Source organism: Staurois parvus, unplaced genomic scaffold (genome assembly GCF_062004578.1).
Source record: "Staurois parvus isolate SC_StPar_1 unplaced genomic scaffold, SC_StPar_1.0 ptg000019l, whole genome shotgun sequence".
Lineage (NCBI taxonomy): Eukaryota > Metazoa > Chordata > Amphibia > Anura > Ranidae > Staurois > Staurois parvus.
In genome coordinates, this window is record NW_028317815.1 from 21,289,563 (window position 1) to 21,301,508 (window position 11,946).

The 11,946-nt window shown below is 41.9% G+C and overlaps 1 protein-coding gene across 1 annotated transcript in view; it reads left to right on the top strand.

Moving 5' to 3' along the window:
- RSBN1L (round spermatid basic protein 1 like) overlaps positions 1-11,609 on the top strand; it is a 110,942-nt gene extending 99,333 nt beyond the window's left edge. The window contains exon 8 of the mRNA XM_089685725.1: positions 1,800-11,609. Coding sequence (XP_089541851.1) covers positions 1,800-2,402 — 603 coding nt within the window. The 3' untranslated portion in view covers positions 2,403-11,609. The remainder of the gene's footprint in view (positions 1-1,799) is intronic.
- Positions 11,610-11,946: the final 337 nt, after the last annotated feature.

The following is an 11,946-nucleotide window of genomic DNA, read 5'->3' on the forward strand; positions in this document are numbered from 1 at the left end:
TGGTTCTACTGAAGTCAATCCATCGATCGACTTTATTACAACCAGCTTGTCTGATTTTTTTGCACGTGATTATTTCTGGTGGCTATAGCCACCAGCAGTGATCATTTGTATTTTGCCGTCGGAGAAGACTCCCCACTGGCAGAATACAAAAGCACTGAGGGAGGGATTCCCGTGATTTGAAGGGAAGAAAATAGCATCATCTATGGGCTGATTAAGAAAAGGCTAGAACCACTGTCATCTCTGCTGCTATGTGTGTTCCCATTTAGGATATACAGTATAACCTCACTCAGAAGAGCAATTTAGTGGAAATTTACCCACACCCTGAATGTAGCAGTTTCAGTGTGAACTGCCTTTTATCTTTTTGGTGAGTTGTAAGCTTTCAGCTTTAATTTTACATTTTTTCACTTTCTAGTGGTTTTATTCTGTTAACCATGATGTTTGTGGGTGCTGAAATTGCAACAGTTAATTGGTTTTGATTGAATATGATAAAGTTCGGAGACTACATGGATTTGTTTTAATATTGAATTAGTGTAGCTATTGCTACATGATGTATATGGTTTCATTAGTGTAGTTTGTCCCTGTTGTCAGCACGTTACTTATGTTTTGATACTAATGGCCTTGGGCCCGTCACACAGCCGGTTTGGTGCATTCATCAAATTCCATTGGCAAAATCTTGTGGCTAGATGGACCAGGACATGCGAATAGCAAAGGCCATTTGGACTATATAAACTGAGAGGCTGCCACTTTTGCATGTAGCCGCAAACCAAGTGTTTACCTGCGGATGGCTGAGCCTGGATGCAGTCTGCTGCTTTTCGCATGCCCCGGTCATTCCAGCCACAAGATTCTGCCATTGGAATCCAGAGAATGCACCAACCTGGCCAAGTGAAAGAGGCCTTACTCTTCCTTGTTTCAGCTGGTGGGTGGGGAACTGGCCAGATCTTTCCATGGAATAGGTATTAAAACCAAGTAGATACTTGGCCTACCAAATTTCACTCACATTCAAAGGATCTGCTGTATTTTACTTATCCTGAGCCTTGGCAGGTTTAACACATTGGAAATTTTATTCCTGATGCTATAATAATACAAGTCGTTAGGCAAAGCTTTTTGCTTGTGTCTTTTCTTCCCACTTCTGAATAGAGCAGGGAAAATCAGATTTTGCTTTTTTGTTATTTGGTGGAATGGTGGCAGTAGTGTATAGGTATTCTTGTATCTGTCCCTATTGCATTAAGGTAAAAAACCTTCAGTGTGCAGCTCCCCCCATCCCTGTTTATACGTACTTGAAACCAATCTCTATCAGCAATGTGCACGAGAGCAGCGTCTCTCTTCTCATTGGACAAAAAGTCAGCAGTGGGATCTATTGGCTCCTTCTAGTGTCAATCACTGCCAGTAGGGAGGGAGCAGGGGATGGGGCCAAGCCATTCTCTGTGTGTAAAAGGATGCACAGAGCCGGCTCAGGAGCAAGTACGTACAAGTGCCCCCATAGCAGGCGGAGAATTGGGGCTGCTCTCTGCAAAACCACTGCACAGTGCGGGTAAGTATGACATGTTTGTTATTTAAAAAAAAAAAAAAAAAAAATGTAAAGCTTTACAATCACTGTAAGTGTATAATGATATAAAGAGGTTGGAGAAGGATTACAACTGTCCCTTTTATTATAAATATTTATGTAGTTGGTAAAGAATTGCCTGAAGCTCAAAAAACGTGCTGGCCAAAGATTTATATTTGTGATTTGCCTATGTGCATTAAAAAAAAAAAGTCTGTAAAAAAAAATTTTTGTTTGTTTTTGTTTTTTTTTTCCTCAGTGTGTTCAGTGGGTTGATGATGCAAAACTCAACCAGCTTCGCAGGGAAGGCATTCGTTATGCTAAGATTCAGTTATATGATGATGACATCTACTTTATTCCAAGAAATGTTGTGCATCAGTTCAAGACCGTGTCAGCAGTGTGCAGCCTGGCCTGGCATATTCGACTGAAAATGTACAATGCACAAATGGCACAGAACTGTAACTTGGAAGAAACGATTTCAGAAACTGAGGTGAAACCTAACATTGGAAAAGAAGAGCATACATTCTGTGCTGTGAGCACACACACCTCTCATGTACAGTTTTCAGACATCAGGCAGTCAAAGGACCTTGAGCAAAAATCTCAGCAAGTAAAACATGAACCCGTGTCTCCCCACCAAACCGGTGATACTTTTGGCAATATCAACCTTCCAACTATTTCCATGACTCCTGCAGAATGTCAGACTTGCACAATTAAATCTGATCATGCCAAGGAATCACAAGGCAAGATTGGAAGCGAGACTTTGGGAATCATTAAGCAAGACTCAAGAGACATCCAAGAGGACACTCCACAACCTATAACAACAAACCCAGTTGTGCGGACAGAAGAGGAACATCTGTGCTAAAATATGTGTATATATAGTTTGTTTTTTATTCTACATAACGTAATAATAATGTAAAGCTTTGTAAATCATGGGGCAGGCTTCCACTTGCCCTGTAGTCTGTTACTGAATCTAGTTATGTAGCGATGTAACATTCCTCAGTGCCTGTCCGTAACTGTGAAATATCAAAGCACTTAGGGCCAGATGCACTGTAAACACTGCAGGTTTAACATAAAGTCTCTCTAAAGTTTTCAGTTTTGGTTCTAGGATAGAGCTGACATTAACATATATATTTTTTGTAAGATGAGCCAGAATTCTTTTTGACAATTCAGGCTTTTCCATAGAGCTTATTTATATCGATTTTTCATTTTAAAGGTGTCAGCACTGTAGTGTAAATAGCTTTTTTTAAAATCTTTTTAGTGTGATTTATACTGAAATGTGAACCACCTAATAAAGGTTCATAACAATGTATTTGGTTTTATTTATGGGCAAAATCTTGTTTGTTTTAAAGAAAACCATCCCAGAAATCCATGGAATTCTACATTGTACAGGTCCAGCTCTTCCATAATAGTGGCACCGAAGGCCATTGTAGACATGTTCCATTGTATATTAGTGGTCACCGAAGGCAAGCTCCAGCAACACAGTTTGCATGGTCACTTTTATTATCACCTTTTATGCACAGCACAGACAGTTGATATTTTCAGGGGTACGATTCTTGCTGAATCAATAAAAGATGCTTTTCCTGAACCCTACCCAAAAAAATCTCTTGGCAAATCTAGCCATTTTATAAGAGTTTGCTGTATATGATTCCATTTCTAATGCATACCTCTTATTAGTTCTTCCGTTTTCAAGGATTATAGGTTCATGCAGTGGTTTGTAATCAGATGGTTCCCATCTCAGCTTCCCACAATGAAAGCTTTGATTGTGCAATGGAAATATATTTTTGTTACATTTATTCATGCATGTGGTCAGTATAGCAAAACAGGCAGGTGTGCATTGATTAGTAGTTTGCACATTAAAAAATCCCAAACGATGGACTTTACCTTTGTTTAGCCTTTTTCAATAAACATCAGAATAATTTTGATTTCTGTGTTTGAAAAAAAAAAAAATACGAAGACTGAGCACTTTTCTATTAAATAATGTGAGGCCCTTTATAATGTACAAAAAATGTAGAACTTTGTACACATTTCTTAATGTTTTATAGAAAGAACCCTATTTGCCTCTGATTTTCATCTATTATTTGAAGAGTGACAGGCATCTTTATTTTATGGTTGTCTATATTTTACTACATGTAATGTTGAACTGTTCATATCAGCCTCTGCCCACAAGAGGCTTTTACAGTCTTTTCTCCTTTGCATGGTCGTAAAGATGCCAAGGATAGCCAAAGCTATCTTACATTAAATTGAAACTCCAGGCAACTTAGAAGACACCTTTTATTTTGGTTATGTATTCAAACTTCTTTAAACTGATATTCCAATATTGCTAAAGTAACTACCGTATATACTCGAGTATAAGCCGACCCGAATATAAGCCGAGGTACCTAATTTTACCACAAAAAACTGGGAAAAACTATTGACTCGAGTATAAGCCGAGGGTGGGAAATGAGGCACCTACTAGCAGGAATAGCGCCCCATCATTGGTGTCAGTGGAAGGAATAGCGCCCCATCATTGGTGTCAGTGGGAGGAATAGCGCCCCATCATTGGTGTCAGTGGGAGGAATAGCGCCCCATCATTGGTGTCAGTGGGAGGAATAGCGCCCCATCATTGGTATCAGTGGGAGGCATAGCGCCCCAACATTGGTGTCAGTGGGAGGAATAGCGCCCCATCATTGGTGTCAGTGGGAGGAATAGTGTCCCAACATTGGTGTCAGTGGGAGGAATAGTACTCCGTCAGTGGGGAGAGGAATAGTGCCCCATCGTTGGTGTCAGTGGGGGGGAGGAAGAGTGCCCCATCGTTGGTGTCAGTGGGAGGAATAGTGCCCCATCATTGGTGTCAGTGGGAGGAATAATGCCCCATCATTAGTATCAGTGACACCAATGATGGGGCACTATTCCTCCCACTGACACCAATGACACTTGCTGACTCCTGTTCTAGTTCGGTACTGCTGCAGCCAGCATATGTGGTTGCAGCAGCACCTCTGCACTGCACACTTACCCTCACTCGATTTTCGCGGGTCCGCTCGGCTCCGCCTCCTCGCCCGTGATCGGCCGCCTGTATGCCTTTCCTGAGCTACAGTTCTGGCGGCCAATCACCGGTGAGGAGGCGGAGCCGAGCGGCAGGAGTGAGGGAGTGGCCGGAGTGACTGAAGGAGCAGCGCTTCCTGGATGGATCGTCGGAGCCAGGTAAGAGACTGCAGCCCTCTGCAAACCCCTGTACTTGGTGTCCCTTCCGTCGGAAGGGGGGGACGGCGGCAGCACCGCGCCGCCCCCCTAAAAAGTGCTCCCTGACGTTGACTCGAGTATAAGCCGAGGGGGCCGTTTTTCAGCACAAAAAATGTGCTGAAAAACTCGGCTTATACTAGAGTATATACGGTACCTGAAATCCTTTTTTATATGGAATTCCAACAACCCCCTTTTAAAAAAAAAAAAAAAGGTTCTAGAGAATAAAAGGATATACGCTGCGGACCAATCACTCAAAGTGCTGTCATCCTAATTGCCCATCAACCCCTATCCAGTCTGTTGCAGACATATGTTATGTCGCGCGGTGCAGTAAAGCAGCCTATTCATTTGAATAGGTTGCCAATGGACCAAAAATTGGACCTCCACCTTTTTGATAGCTGAGTGGACTTCAGAGTGCATTATGATGTGTTACATTGCAGGTGTAATGGGGTTTCATTGAATAGAACTGGCACTTCAATGCGTTAATTTGTGTAATGTGCATTAACTGTAATGCATTCATGTGAATAGGTCCCAACATGTTTTAGCACTGATAGCTGGAGGAAGAGGTTGTTAATAGTACTTAAAAGAATGGGTAGAAAATGGAAGAACTTCACCAGAATGATGTTGATTCATTGTCCAGCAACAAGGCTGAGGGTGAAGGAGTGACAGGGAGCTACAGATCTGTTGTAGCAATTAGTGCCATTACACATGGCTTGTATAGTATGGTTGAGGTGCAAGAATCACAATACTGGCTGAATGGTATGTTTCAAAGTAAAACAGTTTGCCTTACTATTTTTCAGCTACCGTATTTGCCGGCCTATAAGACGACTGGGCGTATAAGACGACCCCCTACTTTTCCTGTTAAAATATAGGGTTTGAGCTATACTCGCCGTATAAGACTACCCCTCTTCCAACGCACACCAAATAAAAATGAAAAAACATCAGATTTGATTTCAATATGGTATGCTATTTCAGTATGGTATTCCAATGATGGGGTGCTATTTCTCCCACTGACACCAATGATGGGGCATGATTCCTCCCACTGATACCAATGATGAGGCACTACTCCTCCCACTGACACTAATGGTGCCCCATCAGTAGTGTCAGTGTGTGAGTAATAGTGTCCCATCATTAGTGTCAGTGGGAGGAATAGTGCCCCATCATTGGTGTCAGTGGATGAAATAGTGCCCCATCATTAGTGTCAGTGGGAGGAAATAGTGCCCCATCATTGGTGTCAGTGGGAGGAACAGCGCCTCATCATTGGTGTCAGTGGAAGGAATAGTGCCCCATCATTTGTATCAGTGGGAGGAATCATGCCCCATCATTGGTGTCAGTGGGAGGAATAGCACCCCATCATTGGTATCAGTGGGAGGAATAGTGCCCCATCATTAGTCAGTGGGAGGAATAGTGCCCCATCATTAGTCAGTGGGAGGAATAGTGCCCCATCGTTGGTGTCAGTGGGGAGGAGGAATAGTGCCCCATCGTTGGTGTCAGTGGGGAGGAGGAATAGTGCCCCATGGTTGGTGTCAGTGGGGGAGGAATAGTGCCCCATCATTGGTGTCAGTGGGGGAGGAATAGTGCCCCATCATTGGTGTCAGTGGGGAGAATAGTGTCCCATCATTGGTATCAGTGGGGAGAAAAGTGCCCCATCATTGGTGTCAGTGGGGAGAATAGTGCCCCATCATTGGTGTCAGTGTGGAGGAGGAATGGTGCCCCATCGTTAGTGTCAGTGGGGGAGAGGAGCGGCTGCTCCTTCTTTCAGTTCGGCAGCTTGATTTTCGCGGGGCCGTTCGGCTCCGCCACCTCGCCGGTGATTGGTCGCCTGTGTGCGCTGGCGCCCAATCACCGGTGAGGAGGCGGAGCCGAGCGGCCGAACTGAAAGAAGGAGCAGCCGCGCTTCCCGGACCGGATCATCGTGGGACCGGAACCAGGTAAGGTACAGCAGCCCCTCTGCCCACCCCTGTACTTAGTGTCCGTTGGAGGACACCACCCCTGGAAAAAGTGCCGCCCTGACACACCGGCTCGCCGTATACCGGCGTATAAGACGACCCCCGACTTTTCAGAAGATTTTCAGGGGTTGAAAAGTCGTCTTATACGCCGGCAAATACGGTATGTATTTAGGTGTCTGGGTGGAGTTTAGGGGATCACTGTACCAAAGCCAAAAAAAAATATTCTCAGAAGGGCAGAAATGGCAGAGTGCTCTAAAACGATTGTTTTAAGACTAAGCTTTTGGATTCTGGGTGTGAGCTAAAGGAAATCCACAGAAACTTAAAAGCACTGAAGTACAAAGTATGCGTATCATAGATGCTGGATGGCCTCAGTATGGAAGAAAAGTAAACTGGTCATGAGAATGAAATGGAGATTGCCATTACTGACCTCTTTCTGAAAATGGTGGTAAACAAGTTGTTTTGCTGATACTTTGAATTCAATCATTTCTTATTCACAATCCCAAAACTTCATTACCACATCAGGAAATGCAGAAGACGTTTATCTGCTAAATTATTATGCGTCAGTGACTCTGAAGTCTTGAAGCCACTGTAACATAACGACAGCCAGGGAGCTAGTATCTTTTAAAGAAGAGGTCAGAAATTGCAGCCTTCGTGTTTTCCTTTGAGAGGCTTTGTACACGTAATGTTACATAATAAATGAAAGGCTTAATGCTATTTTATAATACATGAGAAGGGCCCCATTTGCCCCTATAGCTTAAACAGGAACAGCTTTAATGTTAAAAGGAGCACGGGGGGGGGATGAAAAAGGACAATCTATTCTACATTCTGTGCTCCTGAACCTCCCAAAACAGTTTAATGCAGTTTAAATGGTGATTGGAGAAACCACGGAAGGACTTCATTTTCATCCTTGTGTATATGTAACCAGTCTTTCTTTTATTTGGCACTATTCATAGGCTTATTTTGTGGTGGTTATGGGATCATGTTGAGACGGTATGGTGCACCTGGTCCTATAAATTCTTGTATTTTTGTATAATCCTACAACTGACACAGAAGGATCTCCTTATGTTGGCTGCCTATAGCAGTGGGACTCACTCACACCAGTCCACATGCTAAAAAGATTTTGTATTAGTGTTCAGGCTGGTGTCGGTTTACTTTTTTAAAAAATTTATTTATAGGAATGTCAAAATGCAGTGTACATTTTTATGCACCACAACAGAGATGCAGTTGCAACATAACATACTTGTATTTTTACACTACGCACTGCAACCCACCTCAAGCCAGTATTGTGGTGTGAACAGAGCACATAGAAAACCATTTTATTAAGCTATGTTGATTGGATTCAAAAAAAAAAAAATAAAAAAAATCACAGGACTCGTGTAAACAAGCCCCGTGACTAAAGGTTATCACGTCCTTAACACCACCATTCTTCAATTTTGATAGCTGTCCTTGGCTGTATGTGGACTTCTGGATTGGATGTCTGTGTAGTATGCATATCAGTGAAAATACATACATTTGTATTCTCTCTGTTGATATGCGGACCTGGATTGGATGTCTGTGTAGATATGTATATCAGTGAAAATACAAATAACATTTGAATTCTCTCTGTTGATATGCGGACTTGCACAAACATGCAGTGTGCCCTACAGGAATTTCTATTCATTGCAGATCCGGGTACGACAACTGCAGGCGGTCAAATTCAGCAGTAGGTTGTAAATATAAGGTTCTTTGATCCTTGAGCTTGCTGTAGATTAATGGATTTGGAGAAGTTTTGACAAATGTCATTTAAATATACAAAAAGTATTCATTGAGTATGAAGGACATTCCAAAAGTCTAGGTGTAAACCAAATCACTGATGGTGCAAAATAGGAGATGTCAATCAAAATGTTTTTGATTTGTTTTTTTTGTTTACGTTAAACTCATTCTGTGCAGTCAATCATTGTAAAGAAGTGTTATCAGTACAAACTATTTCTCACACAGGACAATTACAGTATAAAATATATCTACAACTGTTTAAACCACAATCTAATCTGATTTGTTTATGTGATTCATGCAACAATCATTGAATTAATTCCTGTTTTGTTTACTTTAGATCATTTCAATATAGAATATTGTCAGGTCTGTAAGATTGAAGCTGTCCTTTATTTTTTTTTTTTTTTATTTAAAAGGATAAGTTCACCTTTTGACAAAAAATAATAAATGCACATTATTTTGCAGGTTAAAAAAAAAAAAATGTGCATTTTGTTTTCTGTTGAAGGAGCATGTAAAGCATTGCATCAGCAATCAGCAGATCGCTGGTGCCATGCAGTTCTTCTGCAGATCTGTCAGTATATCTGCTAGAGCAAGCTGATACACTGACAGGAAGAATCAATGAACTACCACAGCACTGTGGTAGTTCATTGAGAACCACAAGCCAACAACCGCTATAGCTGCTGGGACTTGTAGTTTTCCTATTCACAGAGGACTGTGAATGAGTAATGTGGGCAGGTTGGCAGGGCCGTGGTTTTTTAAAAATGTTGACAGTTAGCGGGGGGCATCACCTGCTAGCTGTTGGAGCGGGGGGCGGTCGTTTCATAACATGTTACACCCTGAATATGGGTGTGACATGTTATGAACGGTGAACTTATTTAACCCACAGGCTAAGTGAAAAATCGAAAATTGGCCAAAGATTGAAATTTCAATCCATCTACTGTTCCTATTCATAAGAAGTCAGTCCAGTGATCAACTTCTCATAACCTGACTTTTTATTTGAAAGCACTGCAGTATTGATCAGAGTATTCTGACAGCAGAGGAGTGCCCGCTGTCAGAATAAAATAACACAAGGAGGATTCCTCTATCCACCTTGCTTGTGTGGATGGGGGAATCTGTTCCTGTTTTTCAATCAGCCTATTGGCTGGTTGAAAAAAAAAAATGTTCATGTATGGCCAGCCTAACCGATACCTTCATCCATGCTATACAGCCTAGATGGAGGAATCTGCAGTATTAGCTGTTGCATTCTTACAGCGGGTGGCTATTTGACTGGATTACTGTGGATAAAGTAAACTCCACTAACATTACTTCTTTTAGGGACCCCCAGGTGGGTTATGCCATAATGTATACACAGCATATTAGCACATTATGGCACACTTCCCTGTCAAACCAAGCCCTCCAGCGCTGCACTGTGATCAACCTGCCAGATCCCGGCCACTTCCATTTTCACCTGGTCTTCCTTCCAGGTTCTGAACCTTTGGCTGCTTGAATGGCCGGCCCACGATGATGTCACTTTCATGCATGTGCATAGGAGTCACATCACAGCAGAACAGATCAGGGCCTCAAATGTTCGCTGAGCTGCACATGGCAGCTGAAAGACAGGAGGAAGCATTTATGACAGAAGAGACGGATAGGGTCTCTTCTGTCATAAATATCCTGTCTGTCAGCAATTTTTTTAGAAAAGAAACTTTACTGCCACTTTAAGGCCAACAAGGTGCATGCCACGTTATGGACTTTTCATTTTAATTTACAAATTACTTTTTTACTGACTTGCCTGTCGCTATACTTCCAGGGTCCTGACACTGGACCTCAGCGGCAGATTCCTCCGCAGCTGGTCTGCCCACCCCTCTCCACCTCCTGCCTAATCGCACAGTGCTTTGTATTATGTAATACAATACAGAATACAAAGCCTTCTGTGAATAGACAGCAGAGGGTAGGAGCAGGCCGAGTTGCTGTGTGTGAGTAGTATTGCTTCTGTCAGAGTGCCTGGGAGTATAGTGATAGCTGTGCTTCCGGCGCTCAGTTAAAGTATCAGTTGTAAATAAGAGATAAGTCAATGAGGTGACAGGTACCTCATTGGACTTAACCCTTAGTAAGTAATCACATTTTGAAAAGTCAGTTCAGCCTTAAGTTTGATTTTAGCGAATTCCAGTAATCACCCTACAGGGAGTGTGATATTGTAGCACTCCATAATCCTAGTCAGTGATTGTGCACCAGACCTGGCTATAGAGTACATGCTGCATCTAAGTTCAGGTGAGCTTTTATTCTTTAAGCCTGGTGAATGAATAGGAACATTGAGTATGAGGATGTGTTTGCATCTGAAGTCATTTTCTTTACAAATCTAATTGGGAGGGTGAGGAATTCTTTACAGGGCTTTGTAAATGGCTTAAAGCCCAACTCTGGGACTATGAAAATTCTTCCTTGTGGTGGGGCAGTACCCAATCTCCAATGTTTAATGGCTCATTTAGATCTAAGGGCCATGGAAAGGATTTCCTGGAGTTGGCCTTTAAATGGAATATGCTTTATATGTAAGCTGCCATTGCTGACCAGTACTCCTGGGAAAAAAAGGCTAGATGTCTGTCATGCCGACTCATTGCTTTAATACTTTGAGACATTGACCTGGAAAAAAAAATGCAGATAAGAAATCCAACTTTGCACATACTTGTTGCATGTGGATCAGCAACTCAAAATGGCATATAGCAATGAATGTGACTTTCACCAAAAATTACTGGTGGTGAATCAATCATTGTCATTTCAAACACATGAACCTGAAAGATTCACCTGCTGTAAATTTAGTGCTTTATGAAAAAAAAAAATAATGGCACTCAATGTGTCAATTATAGCGTTGTCATAAAAGTCAGACAACTGACATTTTCAGGAGGCGATCAAGAGTGATAGTCCACAGTTATCCTAGGAAAGATTTACTTTTGTACCTGGTGCAAATTTCTGTCAGCTGCAAAATGTATCCCCTGTATAGGAGGAAGGTGTGCGTGTTGTCTTATCAGATACTGCCTGTGTATTTACTACAAAGACAAATGTCTGACAGTGTTTACAGCCAACGTTCTTTTCTAAATTTTACTTCTTAAAACACTGCGGGAATGAACCCTAACCCTGAATACATAAATATTGTTCATAAATAAAGTCTTCCATTGGTATTATTCCCTGTCCTCTTTTTATTATGATTTTTATGACTACTGAATTTTTTTATGATGTAATGATTTACACTCATCAGCCACTTTATTAGGTACACCTGTTCAATTGTTTGATAACACAAATTGCTAATTAGCCAGCCAATCACATGGCAGCAACTCAGTGCATTTAGGCATCTAGACTTGGTGAAGATGACATGCTGAAGTTCAAACCGTGAATCAGAATGAGGAAGAAAGAGGATTTACATTACTTTAAACATGGCATGGTTGTTGGTGCCAGATGGGCTGGTTTGGGTATTTCAAATGCTGCTGATTTACTGGGACTCTCACACAACCATCTATAGGG